Source organism: Balearica regulorum, chromosome 14 (genome assembly GCF_011004875.1).
Source record: "Balearica regulorum gibbericeps isolate bBalReg1 chromosome 14, bBalReg1.pri, whole genome shotgun sequence".
Taxonomy (NCBI): Eukaryota; Metazoa; Chordata; class Aves; order Gruiformes; family Gruidae; genus Balearica; species Balearica regulorum.
The window spans coordinates 3,575,386-3,592,509 of record NC_046197.1 but is presented as its reverse complement, the minus strand read 5'-3'; the positions used below and the strand labels follow the sequence as shown (position 1 = coordinate 3,592,509).

Below are 17,124 nucleotides of genomic sequence, written 5' to 3'. Positions count from 1 at the left end.
TTGTGAATGCATTGCCTGTAGCAACAGATCTATTCACATAATCCAAAGTAACAGCAAATTCAGAAAGCTGGTTTAGCAGAAAATGAGATAGACTTGAGCTGGAAACTGTATGTTAATATTGCGGGGAGGTCTCAGCACTGTATTTTGTGAGGCAGACCTAAAACACTTCTTTAATTCAGCTTCCACTGAACACCGCAAGGAATTTGTTGTTGCCTTTCATGGAAGCAAGTCTGTATTTTACAGCACAATTTCCTCCTGTCGGTGCCCGTCACACGAGCATCTTCACCGTGTTATTTGGGACATGTAAACATAAAGGAATTGTATAAAATTCCTGAAATAAATTACACTCCTCAATGTGGCTTTGTCCTTTGGGCTAGGACTCTGACATAGTCTGGGGCAGTTTCACAATCTAACAGTCTTACTTGCTGTGTTACATGTCAGGACTTTTGGCAGGTATTAGTCTAGGAATCCGTTAATTCTTTAGCTAGACCAACTTTCTTCCCCTTAAAATAAGCAGGCTATAGTTGACAGAAATCGGATACAGAAATGCGATTGCCTGCATCTGCGAGATTAAATGATTCAATTGATGATTAAAGAAGATACAAATAGTCACATGGCTGTGCTGTGCAGCTGAGCATACAGCAGAGCCTGTGCTCCCCGCTCACCTCCTGGTACAAGCTCTGCGCTCTCAACTTCGGTCCATGCTCATCTGTTGACACAGAAAGGAGACCCAGGCCAGAAGGGAGAGGCTGTTCCTGGCTAAGCTCATGCTTAGCTACCTATGCTGTCATAGATTATGCTCAGTTCTTCAACATTCCACTTCTTCACTCATTAACCTGATTTCTGCATGTCTCTGCATAGCTTAGCGGCACAGCCTAAGCAATGGCCCATCACCTGGAGCCGCATACAGTCATTGCTTAGCTGATGCTTTCCTCACAGGGTCAAGGTCTTTGAAGGATATGCGAGAGCTTCTTCTTACCTTTTTTGACCTGTATTGACCAGCCGCTTCCGGCTCTTCAAACAGTTTATACTTGCATTGCACCAGGAAGTCTCCCACAGTTTCCACATCATAATTTATGGCTGACTTTTCTTACCCTCAAGTCACTGATTCATTCCCTGTTCCTCATTCCACATTTTCTTCGGGGCTACCAGGCTTCACATGGGAATTTTTGCAATGTGGATGATGGAGCAGTGGGGAAACATGAATAATTCTACACAAAATGCTCAGACCCTGTTAACCAGATTAAAAATCACCACATCCAATTGTGGCATTCAGAGCAGAGGAGGACAAGGCAAAAATTCTTCCGTCTTAAAACATCCAACAGCAGCGTGCCCAGCAAAAATGTCAAGCTTTTTGGGAGCAATATTCATAAATGCTGTCAGTTGGCTACAGCAGCAGTCCTTGCTGCCTCCCCTCTATCACACTTTGTTGTTCCTCAGTCCTTCTTCCTCCCTGTGCCAGACTCCAGAAGTGTCTCGTGAAGCCTAAACTAATTCACGTTGCTGCGTTTCACCCTGGGCTCAGTTTGGCTCCATGCTGTACAGTACCACTGGTACCTTTAGCAGGACAAGGAATACAGAGATGCTTCTCTTGCTTTGGCCTTTCTTAAATTTCTTCATTAGTGACAAAAGCTTGTTGCTCTCTGGTCGCATACGATGCAATGTTGTATGTGCACGTGGTCTGTGACAGGCTCTGTCACCTACACCATACAACTTCACCCGTTTCTGCCCAAGACAGCAGCTCACATACTTACAGCGTCACTTTTTAGGAAAAAGACCACTCTCGATCTAGCGACAGGGAATGTACTATCCTTTGGTGCGTGTTATCCTAGTGGATGATTGCCAGTATTGCTTGTTTCTGTTCTGAATTTGTTCAGCTTCAGTTTATAGTGGTTAGAATCAATTACACCTTTTCCTCTGGTTAAGAAGCTGCATTGAAACAGGTTTTTCCCTTGCAGATAGTTGTAGACATTGTTCCAGTCACTTGATGTCCTTAACTTGGACAATCTTTGTATCAACCATCTTCTGTCTCAACTGACATGGCGAGTTTTCCTCACTAACCCTGAATTATTTCTTTACCTCTAGAATGCAGTACTTAAGAAGTAAAATGTTAATTTAACTGTTTGCTGTCGCAGACTCCACCTGTTACCTGTACCAGTGGTTAGCAACAATGGGCTTCATCTCATCCAACTGCAGACTGAGACAACTCTATACTCTAAATTTAATTTCTTCAATCCTTTATAGGCACCTGCAGAGGGGGATTCCCCCCTTTCAGGGCTAACTGAGCAATCTGTCCCTTCGGATGCAGCTGTAACCACCTGAGCACTATCTCTTGGGCCTTCTGGATTGAAGCAGCATTCTTGGGTTTTTTTCCTCTCTCAGCAACCTTCTGGCACTTTCCAGAGCAGAATGAACTCCCAGCTGCTGCCCTGGTCTGAAAACCACCTCAGCACCACAGGCTTTAGTTTGGATCTTTTAAGAAGCACAGGAAGGGCAGAATCATGCCAGCTTGGCCCATGTTTGACTATTGACTTACACAAAATTAATGCTACATTGAATTACATCCACACAACTTGTGAAGCTCTGGCTGTAAAATGGGAAAATTCTTACAACCACGCATGGACTGTGTGACCTGAAGCTCCCACGTTCACTGAGGAAAGCTTTACTTTTGCTGGTGCCGTCAGGATCCGAGAGTAAATTCTTCGGCAATCCTACCTCGATCTGATTGTGCAAAACAAAACGCAGATTTACAGCTACACTTAACTACTGAAAACCACGGCCTTTTCAGTCAGGAGAGCTTCCTCTGCTTGGCCGCCGGCACCGTGAGAGGAAGGCACTCCGGCCCGCGGCCGCTGTGTGGGGACACCACCGACAAAATGGCGCCCCCGCGCGAGGCGGCCCTTGGCCCCGGCCCAGGCGGGGCTGCTGCCGCGCACCGCCCACGCGAGGCGGCCCCGCCCACCCCGCCACCGCCCGCCCGCGCGTGCCAACGGCCGCCCCTACGGCGGCCTCGCCCCGCCCTAACGGCCGCCCCGGCCCGGTCCCGGCCCGCCCCTCACACCCGGTCGGCCGCGGCTCGGCTCGGCTCGGCACTGCCCCCTATCCCCGGCCGGGCCCGCCGCCCCTCCCCTGGCCCGCTCCCGGCGCCGCTCGGGAAGATGGCGCTGCGCGTCCAGGTCAGTGCACCCGCAGCGGCATGGCAGGCGGAGCGGCGGGGGCCGTTGGGACCTGGCCTGGCTGTTGGGGCGCCACGGGCGGCGCGGGGCCGAGGCCGCGATGGGGCTGTCGGGGGGGGCGGTGGCGGGCCGGGAGCTCGGGAGTGCATAGGGATGGAGGTGCTGAGGTGCGCGGTGGAGCCCTCGGGGTGGTGTGGGGTCAGCGGAGCAGGGGGCCCTGGGGTGCGGAGGTTCGAAAGGTGCCCGGGAGCTGCGGGCGGTGATGAGGCCAGCTGGCGGGCTCCGTCGGAGTGAGTGCCGAACCAAGGTCGCGGTCTCGGGTGGGCTGTTGTCAGGCGGGAGGGGGGCGTGCGCGGGGTTGGTGTGGGACCGCAGGGCTGGGACACGGGTGATGCTGGCCCCGCTGTGGAAGTTGGGGCGGTAGTGTCACAGCGTCCGTGGCGTGCGGTGCCCGTGTCCGCTGGGCTGGGCGGTGGTGACGGGCGGCTGGCCTGGGGTGGGTGGTTTTTCATGCTTGGGACGTTCAGTTTGTGGCTACGGCACGCTTGTGTGAGCTAGCCGCACCTGCTCCCCTGTTGCCACCTTTAACTGAAGGCGTTGGCGGGCTCCGTGCTTCTTCCCTCAGAGCCAGGGACAGCCCCTCGCCGTGAACATCACCCACATCAGACACGGAGGAAGAAGGGGGGGGCGGGAAAAATGCCCCTGAAGGCACTCGCTGAGGTGTTCAGCGTTCATCCAGAGTCCCGGCGGTTTCACTGCATTGGTGGCAGCAGGCTTTGACAGTCTTAGAGAGGCCATTTTAGGCAGTTATTTAAATGTACTTGGGTGCCAGGCATGCTACATAAAAGGACCGCTAAATATCTCTTATTATTACCTCATACCCAAATAGCTTTCTTCTTTTTTTTTTTCTTTTTAAACTGTGGCATTTCAGCAGTTATGCCCATCCTGTTGCTCCTGTATAGAGCTGGTGGAACTTTCTTAATAGAATATTTTCAGTCAGAAAACTCTGATTAAAATCGAAACGGCTGTGGGAATTTGTCAGTGTCAGCAAAACTTTAATCAGGAACCTACCTGGTTTCCTGCCAGTTTGCTTGGCTCCTTGGCCGCCTGCCTGGTGGGTTGCTGTGGAGCCGGGCCCCCAGCATTTCTGGCCCTTGGCTCTTTCACAGCCTAGTAGGAGAGCTGCCAGGGACTTCTGAGGGCTGGAGAGGTGGGACCAGAAGTATCTGGAGAACTTTATTTAGTTTATTTTTGAATATTATGAAAGTGCGGCAAGCGGGGCGGGGGGGGGGAATCACAGTGTCTAACCTTTTTCATTAGGATGTGAATTGGTTTCTTGGAAAAAGTTACACTTCTTTGTGATGGAAAATGCCACTTTTCGTACAGGTCTGTTTCTACTCCTGGCTCACTTAAAGCAGCCAGCATCTAACTGCTAGATCCTCTTCATTGACACTGTTGTTTTCTTAGGAATCACCTTTCAGCTATTGATAAGGATTTGAGTAAAGGAGGTATCTGAAGGCATCAGTTTTCACATGTTTTGTCTCACAGGAAAAAAGGGATTGTGAGAGTCTTCTGTTTTCTTGAAGAAAATATATAGCTAATATAGAGAGCTAGTTTTTGACTTCTTATTGGTTTCTCCAAGTATTTTTTTTCTTAATAAAGTTGAATAATTTCTCTATTGCTCAGCTGAGTTGCCATTCTACACAAGATGGTTGTAGTTGCTGATTTCAAGTTGTATTTTCTGTTTCACTGTCTGAAGCAAGGCAAATCAGCATGTTTCCTTGGTACTACACATAAAATATAACCCAGAGAACATCTAACAAGTTCTTTGGCAGTCTGAGAATTCTCACTGATTTCTGGCCATACCTCCAGCCTACCAATAAGAAGCTTTGTCGTAACGTTCTCCTGAGACCAAACATGTCCGCATAAAGCATTTCAAAGTGCTGAAGATCATCGGTCTCAATATCCAATAAACCAATTTTTTCTTTGAAGATCATTATCTAGTTTTTGTTCTGGCTTACTTTAAAAATTCCCTCACTGATCTTCAGATAAAATGCTTCACAGTTTTAACTGGTCAACAAGAAGCTAATTCTGATCCTTAGCCTAAATTTCTAGATTTTGGTGTAACCTTAACATATTAACAGCGTATTAAAGTGCTAAGTTCTTGAAATCCACTATCAATTTCTTGTGTATAAGCCAGGTTATAAATGATTTGCTATTTTAATGCCAATTAGTATAAAGATGATTTAGACCTTGGTGACTGGGCTGATATCCCAGTTTTATTCTGGACTTTATTAAACTAGTTGCCCAGTTTGTCCAGACTTGAAAGTCTAATTTCAGATCAAATATAGGAGGGTATTTAGCTTTTGCTGGTTATGACGTGATAATTTAGTTCATGCTTCTCAGATTGTATTGGAATTGTTCCATTATGGAAAGATGCATTGTGATTTATGTCTAAAGACTATCTTTGCTAGATGTCCTTATTCCCATGTTTTATCCATTTTATGTTTGTGTGTTGTATTATATTTTCCCTAATGTGTATGCTTGTATTTTATGAGTCTTAATTTTCACTTTAATATGCATGGATCTTGCTTCATTTAAAACTGTGTTACTGGGATTGTTACCTGTTCGTTATTTTTCTTCTGCTCTCTCTGAACACGGGGAGGGAGGGGAAACAAAAACAAAGCAGGTCTCTGTTGAGCTCCGTCTTTGAGGTATTTGATCTGTTCATTCCAGAAGCAAATGTGGTATTTCTTAAAATTTCTCCAAAGGAACAAGTGCATGGCTACTTTTTGACTGAAAATCTGGGACTCTTAAAATGTCATTATTACTGAAATTCAGAAAGAGCTGATCAAAGCCAGGGACTCCATATGCATAACAACAACAAAATGGGAAAAAGAGCGTGACTTTTTTTTTTTTTTTAATGATAAGAAGTGTGTCTGTAGGAAATTATGTACTTTGATTGACAAAACCAAATGTACTTTGCTTGCCAAAGACACTATTACTGTTTTGGATTTCTAAAAGGCATTTGAGCTATGGTAAAAGCGATGCTAGATTGTGATGAACCAAATCTTTTATTTCAAGTACAAAACATCTTTTTGGAAGGGCTGGTGAACAGGATTTTGACTCAAAACTTTTAAATGAGACCGGTCAAATACTACATATTCTCTTCTACTCTTCTCTAGGCCACGCTCAAGTCATGAAACATTTACTGGGTACTTTCTAATGACGTGGCTGCTTCTTGATGCGAGTTCCATAGGCTTTGGGAACCTGATGGATGCTAAAACTTCTGTTTGTGTAACGATTCCGAAATGTGCTCTGCTGTGAGACAGGGACTAGTAGGTACAAATCGTATCCCTCACATAGGAGAGAGATAGTGTCCCCCCTACGCACTTTCTTTACCAAAGAGAACATTTTTCAGCTTCTAAGTGGAGAGGAATTTTAGCTCTTCTGTCGCTACTATAGCTTCTGAATTGTCCCATCTTTCACTGCTATTTGCATCAACAGATGTAGACAATGCTAATTTTTTGCAGGTGTAGTAATTTGATGAGTAATTACAACTTTTAAAATGAAATTTGCTGGGAAGTTTTCCAAGTAGTGTAGCTCAAACTGTTCACTGTTCTCTATCTTTTCATTTCTCTTTGGAAAAGCTATGGACTTCCCATCTGAAGGCTCAGAAAACCAGATGGTTTGAACCATATTTAAAAAATACTTTGGTAGCTGAGAGAATAAGAAATGGCAACTTAATTTTCAGAGTTATTTTTGACGACTTGCCACAAAAAGTGTCTTATTTTTTGGTAATTTAAATGTGAATCAACTGGAAGGTTTAGCATAGGTAACAGCTCGTGTTACCAGTATGGTATCTAGGTTTATCAACACTTAAAGAAATCTTACATAGTTGAAAAGTCTTCATGGAAGTTTCAATTGTGTTCTTTCCTAACAGAGTCTGGCGGAACTAGAAGTACTATGTAACCACCTATATGAAGGAACTGATCTAGCGCAGCGAATGCAAGCTGAGAAGGTACTCTTGGAACTTATTGATAGCCCAGAATGTCTTAGCCAATGCCAACTTCTGTTAGAACAAGGAACGGTAAGCATCTGAAAGATGTGTTATCCATTAACGTAATTATGCTCATGGAAGCTCCCTTAGGTTTCTCAGTCATGGGACATAACCGTGTCAGTACAATAAAGGCAAAATGCTTTTCCCTCTTTTACACATACTCTGTTTCGTAAATGATTCTAGACTTTTTTTCATTTTCAAAGGTGGTCTTTGTAGAAGTGACAATACCTTGCGTTAGAGATGTCAGGGACAAAAAGGGAAAGCATCTTAGCTTTCAGTACTTTCAGAAGGGTTGTGTCGTCTCTAGAGCAGTGTCGAGACATGGTGTGGTATAACCTGGGGTTTGAACATCACCTCGTTCTTGTTTCTAGCTATTAGTGACAACAAAAAACAAAATTGCATTAAGAAAATCCTTAAACTGCTTATCTGTTGTCTGTTAGTTTAAACTATTCTCTTATCACTCAGGTTCATTTCTGGTATTTAATTTCATGGTTAACTCTAGATAAAGTGGTAGGGGAGTTGACTCTTGATTTGATAGTCCAAGCTAAGTCCAGTGTAATTCTTGCTGTGTTTTTCAAATTGTTCAAAAAGAGAGAGAAAGAAAAAGAGGAAACACATTTGAAAATATATTTAATCGAGGGCTGGACCCATGGTAAACATCTCATGGTTCTAAATTATCAAGTGATTTAAAAACACGTTTCAAAACTCAAGAACTCCACTGAATAGTGCAATTACTTTTACATTAATGGTTTCCATCAAAAGGGATGATATTTTTAGGTCTCCACTATTTTATTAGTGTTTTGTAATTTATGTTTATAATGAAACAAAGATATTACTAAAATACATATTTTACAAATTTTTGGTACACTTAACAAACATAACCAAAATCTGATAACCGGTCTGTTTTATTGATTATTTATCAGGTTTTGACTTATTGTCCCTGCCTTTAATTAGCCTATTCTTGAATAATATCTTTTGATGTGTTTTTGTAGACGTCCTATGCTCAGCTTCTAGCAGCAACGTGCCTGTCTAAGCTTGTAACCAGGGCATCTCCATTACCTGTCGAACAAAGGATTGACATTCGTAAGTAACATTTGTGGTTAAAATTTTATTATATTAGTTGAATCTGAAACTTCTTTTTAGCACAGTAACCATTCAGTGGATTGTCTGTTTTTTCTTCAGTTCTCTCCATTTACCAAGCCTGTTATTCATAAGCTAGTCATTGTGAGAGAGTGAACATAAATGTGATCGTGAGGTCTTTCATCTTTTCTCTGCAATTAGCTCACAAATAACACTTCTAGTTTCAATATTAAAATAAATATGTTAGCTCAGATTACTTCATATTTTTAAAAAAGTACTTATTTTTCAATATAGTGTTTGTATTTATCCTACAAGATGCTGAAGAGATTTAGTTGATGTTTGTAAACGATAAAAGTTGCAGGTATTGCTAGCACACCCGCCAGTCACTTGCATGTAACATTACTCTTAACGTGTAAAATTCATGCCAAGGCAGGTTCTTACTTGCAGGATTAAGATCCTACAAAATTTTCCTTACTTTTTAGGGTCCATGTCGAAGTCATTGCTATATCCTAAAAGAGTAAGCAAGTATGTGTTAGGTCTTTAATAGTGAAAGGCTTTGTACGAGGAGCATGTGATTTGATTTGGATTTTTAGAAAAGCTGCACTGTTTTATCAGTTCTGTGGATAGTAGGATTTTGAAATGCATGGTTGAGAATCCACTTCTTCTGATAAAAGATTTCAATGTTCTTTTAGGTAAAAATTATCTTTAATCAACTTTAATTTTACGCATTTCAACAGCTTTTGAAACAAGTTAACTTTCTTCTAGTTAGAACTTCTGCAGCTGCAGTGTGCATTACCCAGAGGGATGGTCTAGATTGAATTGAGACCATTCAGTAGGGACTCTTGTCTGAAAAAACTTCTGTGTATCTTGAATTGGCTGTGAGTGCTGCTGTTGCGTAGTGAAATAATCAGTGCCTGATATATGGGATCGTATTGAAAAATTACTCTACCTGCCAGCGTTCTCTGAATTCACAAACTGTTGTCGTATGTGTCCTAGAATAATGATCGTGTATGTAATGTGCTTTGTGTTACTAAATGTCTACCTGTTTTTAATGATTTAACATAACTTACAGTTACTGTAGTAACCATAAGAATATAGCAGGTTTTTTAAAAAAAAATCATACCTTAAGTTTCTATTAGAACCATTTAATTATTTATTTTTTTTAACAGAAGACTTGTGTTGCTGATTTTAAAATTCTTCTTTGCAGGAAATTACATTCTGAACTATGTAGCATCTCAACCCAAACTGGCTCCTTTTGTCATCCAAGCTCTTGTTCAAGTCATTGCTAAAATTACAAAATTAGGATGGTTTGAGGTACTAAAAGATCAGCTTATCTTCAGAGACATTATTGCTGATGTAAAAAAATTTTTGCAGGTAGGGAACAATCATTCACTTCTGCCGTTTTTTTCTGTTTGGACCTCTTCGTGTTCAGTGATTGGCATGTTATGGCACGTAGTTGTTAGACGCTCGGGTGGAAAAAGTGTGAAGAGCATTGCTTAAAACAGAAGATTGCTCTACAATGAAGAACCGGGGTGGGTTTGATACTTGTGCAAGGTTGTGGGTTGTGATGCCTTACACTATTCATCGTGCTGTCATGTTTTTTGTTTGGTTTTCTTTTTCCAAAGCACTTTTTCATAGTGTGGTTGTAAAACATCAGGCCCTGTTGTTAAGCTATTCTATTTAATGTCTTAATTTTTTTTCAACTGATGTGGAGGTATATTTCTGGTAGCATTAGCTCCAGTTACCTGGTTAGAAACACTGGTACTGCACCACCTGAAGAGTAAGACTGTCAAATGATTTAAAGCATGGGTCTGATACTAGCACTAATGACTGCTAAAATTGTGCCAAACTGTTCAGGTCTAGAACTAGTTCACATGTCTTTTTTCAAGTGCCTGTCATGGAGGGTTGCTCAAAAAGATACCTTTATAAACTATTTGTTGGAGTGTTCACTGTTACGGTCTTATATTGTTGCTATTCTGTATAAGTAGTGGGACTTCACTTGCACTTTAATTTGTAGCAGAAATCACTTGATACCCCTGCTTCTGAAGTTATTGAGGAAAGCTTGTGTAAAGATAAAACTGTGGTACACAAAATTGCAAGACACTTTATATATGTGTTACATGGTTGTGGTCCTTGTTTGCCCCATTCATTTTTCACTTTCTGAGAAATTGGTGATTCATATTTGTGTGCATGGGCACTTAGATACCTGCATATATGTATGTTTTCTCTCCATATATGTAAAGAGGAGTGAAAGAAAAAAAAGACATTCTCTCTCTCTCTTAGGATTATGGTTTACAATATAGGGAGATAAATAATAAATTTAGAGCGTTTTTATAACTTTACCCATCTTAGCATATGTATTTAAATCTAACTTATCACCAAAAATTATGCATTCTAGGTGGGGATATGGGGAAGTCTGGGAGGAAAGATCACTCCTCTTCCCTCTCTAGTAATTGGATGAGGCAGGAATGTTCTTGTTTTACCTTTCCTTCCACATTACTTCCTTTTCCCTCACTGCAGTGGTCACTGTTATAAAGAAGATGCGTTACAGCATAGAGAGGTGATCTTGGTACATAGTATTTGAAAATTGGAAATAATTTCTCCTAATGTCAGAGTGCTGTCATTCGCTATGGACTGTTCACTATGCAAATTTACATGTCAAATCTAGAGTAATACTGTCAGACACAGTGGCTAAAGATACAGGATATACAGCATCTTCAGTGAACTAAGATTGGAGAAAGTGATTGCATGTCATGGGTTATTAGCCAGACTTGCTTATTTCATACATTTGACATGTATAAAAAGGTTCTTAAAATGTTTTCTGGGAGATGGCTAATCTGCTTAAAAAGTTAATACAGATTAATCTTTCTGAGTGTATGTGTGAGCGTAAAGCCTAGTACTTATTTTGAAAAAAAAAAATAAATCAGAAAATATAAGCTATTTGGAGATTTACTTCCAAAATGATCCATTATGTGTGTATATGTTGGTGATCCTGGCAACTCAACAGGAAAATATGAAGTTAACAGTTTATGTTTCTTGCCAATGAGTTTCTCATTTGATTTTTGATCTTATTTTGTTTATAGTGCTGTTCAAGTTAATGTGCTTTTTGAGTTACATTGGGAATGTCTAATAAAAGATAAGTTGCAATGTTCTGTTTATTAAAAACAAACTCAAGTATACTTCTCCACCATTTTGCAGTTATTTTTATGAATGTACTGTAATTGGATTTTGCATTTATTATTAAAATGATTGCAGTGTGAGTCTTCAGTGTGTAGCTCATTAAAAATAGAGATTTAAATACAAAATTTAGCTTCTTAAGAGATTTCTTTAGTTAAATTAAGAATTCCTGTAGAAAAGAAAATTAAACCATAGATCTACTAGTGAATTAAATTTTAGATAAAAATTGAAAAAATAATTCCTAAACAATACTGATATATGCTAATAATTAGCATATGGTAGTTTCAAATACATATGCATTAGCATTCCAGATTGAAGTTCATCCAGTGTGAATTTGAGTGTGATTTAATATAGAAAAAGAGAATAGCAGCTAAGTGTGCAGTTCTGTTCCCAACTCCTTCAGAATTCACGGCACAGCTTGTCACACCTGTGAAAAGGGGGAGGTTGCATTTTCCATTCTTGCAGAGTTGTGTGATCTAAGGAACGTTCATATAGACTATTTTAAGAATTTGAAATGTAAAAGAAAGTTGCATTCAGATTGCAGTATAAGATGTTCAGTCTTACTGAATGCAGATAGGGCAACAATATAAATATTGCCGGAGAGTTGTCTGAAATTTTCACATTTGCGTTGGTGCAAGTGATAATACAAACTAGATGGCAGTGAAAAGTTAGGCCTCTTGGTAAAGAGCCAGTTGAACTTTGGTTGATCTTCAGAGTTGTGAAAATGAGTGTGGTTGTGAGAAATATCAGGAAAATTTGGCAAGGGTGACATTGCTTTTTGAACACCGGGGAGCTGAGGCTGCAGACTGCAGCTGTGAAAGTAGACACAGAGATCTTCCCCCTGACTCAATGGCAAGGCCTAATTGCAGTTGATTTTAATTGGGTTTAACAATGCAGATTTAATTTTTCTATAAATGCTTTGTAGTAGCTCAGCAGAGACAGCTAAATTTTATTAATTAGATGCAAAATTCTGCATTGTATCTGAATTTTGAAACGTTCCAAGGAACTTGATACTGGTGATCAGATCGCACCCTCAGATGCAAATATTTGATACCTACTGCCTCACTTTTTACAGACAAGTTCTCAGACATGGAATATGTCATTCAGTTCATACCAATGCATTGTATACTACTATGGAGGGAAGAGAATTAGGGTTTTTTGATAGGTAGCATTTAAAAACTTTTTTTTCCCTCTGAGTACCCTGTGATCTTTTTCATTCATGCATGGTTTAATTTTTTTAATGGTTTGAATTTCATGCAGCTTGCCTTACCAGTTCTAGAATACTGAACAGAGCTTTGAGAAATGGGTAATAGTGAATTTCCAGATCATGGTTTCTTAAAGTCTATTTTCAGATGGGTTTTTGTTATCACATAATTCTTAAAATTTATGATGATTTTTTTCTGAGCTAATTAGGGAGTTTGAAGGTCTAGTTCCATTAATGTGATAGAATTAGGCATGCAAGCCTTCTAAACAGCTTAGGATATCTCAGCCTAAAAATTCCTCTGGATTCTACAAATGTTGCAAAATATTAAATACAATCTGATTCTAGAAATGTTGGAAAATACTAAATACAAGCTGTAATGTTTGAGCAACCCTATCTGTTTTTTTTTCTGTAGGGCACTGTGGACCATTATATAATAGGAGTAATGATTCTCTCAGAACTGACTCAGGAAATGAATCTAGTAAGCACGTTTGGTTGTTGTTTTTTTTATCTTCTGCAAGGGATGTATATATTGCTGATAAAGCAGTGTGTTAAATGTTTCTGCCCTTCATAAAAATGGTTGGAGAAACATTTCTTAGACATGAAGGGATTAACACACCTTCCTCTCCCCACCAAAATATATAGACAAGGAATTCTTAGAGCAGGGACTCTATCTGTACCAGATATATACCATGTCTGATATGGGGTAAAGTTTCTCTCACCACAGTCACTAGAATTAGTAAAGCAAAGTGAATGAGTGACTTTTTCAATTGTATTTCTGCCAATGGTTTTCTTTTGCCTACATCTTAACCTGAGGAAGTGCCTCAGAGCTTTCCATCCAGAAAGAGAGACAACCTTGAAGTGAAAAGAAGAGGCACTTCAGGGATCTGTCAAGGTGTATGTTTAGTGCTGGATAATAATTGTCATTTCTAGTGTCAAATAATTAATCTGCCAGATATACCTATTATCTGGTTTTAGCAAAGAAGGGAGCATTGTTTATTATGTCCTAACTTTTCTTAGGTTGATTATTCAAGACCTTCAGCAAAACATCGTAAAATAGCTACCTCATTCCGTGACACCTCTCTAAAGGACATACTGATGCTTGCGTGCTCTCTTTTGAAGGAGGTGAGGCTTTTTATAATTGAACCTAAATCGTTAACATCATAATCATCCCAGTTTGAGTCCTTAATGTTTTCTGAGTTGATGAATTCTGTACTTAAATGGATTACATGACACCTAATTAAGCTCAAGTGACCGAAAAACATTCAAAGACAAAAATGCCAATCTTCATCCCTCCATGTCTCTCTTGCTCTCTCAGTCTTTCCCTCTGTGCCATCTCTCTTTGTATATCTTGCTGTAAAGGATGAACTATCTAAATTCTGAGCTTGTCTTTTTTGATGTTTTTCTTAATTTAATTGTATCTCAGTATTTGCTAAAAGAATTATTTATTAAACTAGGAGCAACCAAGACAACACACAAATTCTCTGTCTTGTGGTATGGTGGCGCAGTTGAATCTGGCCAAGGTGTTTTTCTCCTTCACTAGTTCTCTTATCCTCTGTGTAACATTTTGGGGTAATTGGGGCTGCAGCCCCAATTTCTTTCACAGTATGTTTTTAGTCTAACTAGCATGTTTTACTTCACATTTGCAGTAAGTTTAAAGGGCACACATGGTCAGCTACCCATGCTCTGAGAGGCAGTGTATTGTTTTTTAATATATAAAGCAATTAAAAAATGTGTAAACCTTCACCTCTGAAGAGGGAATGCTCTGCTAATGTACACAGGACATTTTAAATCAGTGTTGGAATTGCATATTAGTGGAGAAGTGTATAATTTAAAAGAATTGGATTTTTTTTTATGGAATCTTCTTAGGGTAAACCCCATTACACATCAAAACAATAAATGTATGTATAAGAACCTGTACGCTGTGGCAGCCACTTCCTAGCTTTGTTCAAGTTCAGCTGGTCTGCACATGCTTTTTTAATCTCTCATATGTTGAAAGGTTTGTCTGAGCAGCATCACACAGCTTTCCAGAGAAAAATACAGGAAAATTATAATTAGTATCTTTATAATGCCAGCTTTAGTATAGGAAGCTGGGTTTAGAAATAGTTCAGTGTCTATAATACACTGAAAAATACACTCAACTGACGAATGTGGAATCACTAAAATAATACCAAGAGTTTCAAAGTTACAGAGAAGATTGGTGGCAAAATGGGTTATGTTTATACAAGACATGCAGAAATTCAATGTTGATTTCAAAGCCAAATTCATAATTTAGTGTCAATTCTAGTGTGGTGCAACAGTTACCAAGTTAATGAGGCATCTAACAGTTGATTTTAATTCCTATCATCTGAATTTAAAAACTTTTCGTTAATAAACTTGAGAGATGTGACTTTGAATCTAAATAAGGAGCAGATGAACTAGATAAAGTTATTGCATTTCCATTTATTTCATTGTTTTTCTAGACAAAATTATGTCAGTTTTCTTTTTAATGTTCATGATCTGCATCAGTGAGTAATGAATTTGAGCTTTTTTTTTTAGTACCTTCGTATTGTGTGTGTGTGTACTCTTCAGGTAGTAATTTCTTTAAGATAAAATGTTATTTAAATTATTGTAATTACAAAACGAGATTGACAAACATGTACACACAGTATGCTGAGTATAGACTTCCAAATCCCATCAGCTTGTTTTGCTTACAAAGTACCTTTTTATTCTGACACTACAGGGGTTATAAAGCAGTAGAGACACTGACAGCTGTATTTATACAGGTGTTGTAAATAGCTACATTCGGACTACAGACTGTTCTTTTCATTGTTTTTTTAATTCCAGGTTTTTCTAGACTTACCAAAGGAAGTGTCTTTGAGTAGGCATACTGTGAAGCTCATGCTGCTTAGCAGCTTGGACATCAAACTGAAAAATAACCAATTGTTGAGATGTTTTTTACCCATATGATGTATGTATGTATGTGATGTATACTCCATGCTGGTCTAGAGTAACTGAAAGAGAAAACCATGAAACCTTACAGTGAATTTGTGCAGTGAACATTAGCACTGTTTTAACAGACAGTATCCGTGACATGCTGTTTTACCTATAAGTATTTTATGCAAAAGGATTATTTCACCAGGCTTTTAAAAATTATTTATAAGACTGGGAGCTTTAGCTCAATGTGGAAGATGTCTCTCAGGTGGTAATAATGATTTTCTCCTTGCCTTTAGGAAAGATTATACCTTTTATTGTTGAAGGATTTATTTTTCTCTTAGTAAGTGTTCTCTTGCTCTGAACTTTGCAGTTTTACATCCAAACATTTTCCTTTTCAAAATTTTTTTCAGAGCATTTTATGTGCAGGTAACCTAACAAAATTTCTTTTTCTCCTTAGCTCTTGGCAAAACCTTTAACCCTTCAGGACCAACGGCAACAAAGTCTAGCAATGCAACTTTTGAAGCTTGTACTAAACTGTCTTAATTTTGATTTCATTGGAAATTCAGCTGATGAATCTGCAGATGATCTATGCACTGTGCAGATTCCAACAAACTGGAGAACAAGTAAGAAAGCATCATAAATGTTAGTAGTCTAAAGTCTATACCCAGTGGATTGTGTAACTTCTTTTGTCACAATACTTGCAAATATAAAATAATTTTTAATGTGGAGTAGAGTTTTTTTGCTGGTGAGTTATTGGTAAACCTCTTCTGCTATTTCGCACTTTTCCTATTGTTATTTTTACAGGCAAAAATAATGTCTATAACAGATATTTACAGTCAATCAAATTATTCTAATTAGACAGTGAATACTATTCTCATCCCTGGCATATGAACACCTTGAAGATGTACAGCATTTGTAGCATGTCCATTTTCTCTTATCTTCTTCCTGAGAAGAAAACTGTGTGAAATTTTATTTTTTTTTTAGCGTGCATGTTTGCTCTAGTATGTGAGCTTGTTAATGAAGGCAGCAGAAGGGTTGCATCTTGGCTCTTAAGACTCTAGAGGTTTGACTTCCTGAGCTTATACAGTGCAGATGGCAGTCTAGTATAAATATGTCCAAGCTTAGCTTTAATGAAATTACTTTGGGTATTGGACGCAGTTTAGCACTAGCAGCATGGAGCTCCTTGTAGGCTAATTTATCCTGCTCTTTGGCAAAATAAATGGGCCTGATTGGAAGTCTGTTACGTCTAGCTAAAGCAGCTATACAGTTTCCCATACCCAAGATGGGAGGTTTAAATTTTGCTCACCTGTATAGCATCGTGCTCTGTAATGTTTGATATTCCTCCTTATGTCAGTGATACTATTCTTCATAAGCTTCCATGCGTAACTCCATTCCTTCTCTATTAATGTACAGTAGCCTCTAATCACAGTGTGAAGAATGAAGAGCAATAACATATGGCAAGAGGGGAATACTGACAGAAGGCTGAATTTGGGCAAGTGGCAGTATTTTCCCAA

General features: G+C 39.5%; 1 protein-coding gene across 3 annotated transcripts in view; it reads left to right on the top strand.

The window, feature by feature from the left end:
• Window positions 1-3,078: 3,078 nt before the first annotated feature.
• RANBP17 (RAN binding protein 17) overlaps window positions 3,079-17,124 on the top strand; it is a 159,023-nt gene continuing 144,977 nt past the window's right edge. For all 3 annotated transcript variants that reach the window (XM_075766417.1, XM_075766415.1, XM_075766414.1), the window contains exons 1-7: window positions 3,079-3,176; window positions 7,120-7,266; window positions 8,229-8,319; window positions 9,524-9,690; window positions 13,110-13,175; window positions 13,715-13,819; window positions 16,068-16,233. In XM_075766417.1, coding sequence (XP_075622532.1) covers window positions 3,159-3,176; window positions 7,120-7,266; window positions 8,229-8,319; window positions 9,524-9,690; window positions 13,110-13,175; window positions 13,715-13,819; window positions 16,068-16,233 — 760 coding nt within the window. In that variant the 5' untranslated portion in view covers window positions 3,079-3,158. The remainder of the gene's footprint in view (window positions 3,177-7,119; window positions 7,267-8,228; window positions 8,320-9,523; window positions 9,691-13,109; window positions 13,176-13,714; window positions 13,820-16,067; window positions 16,234-17,124) is intronic.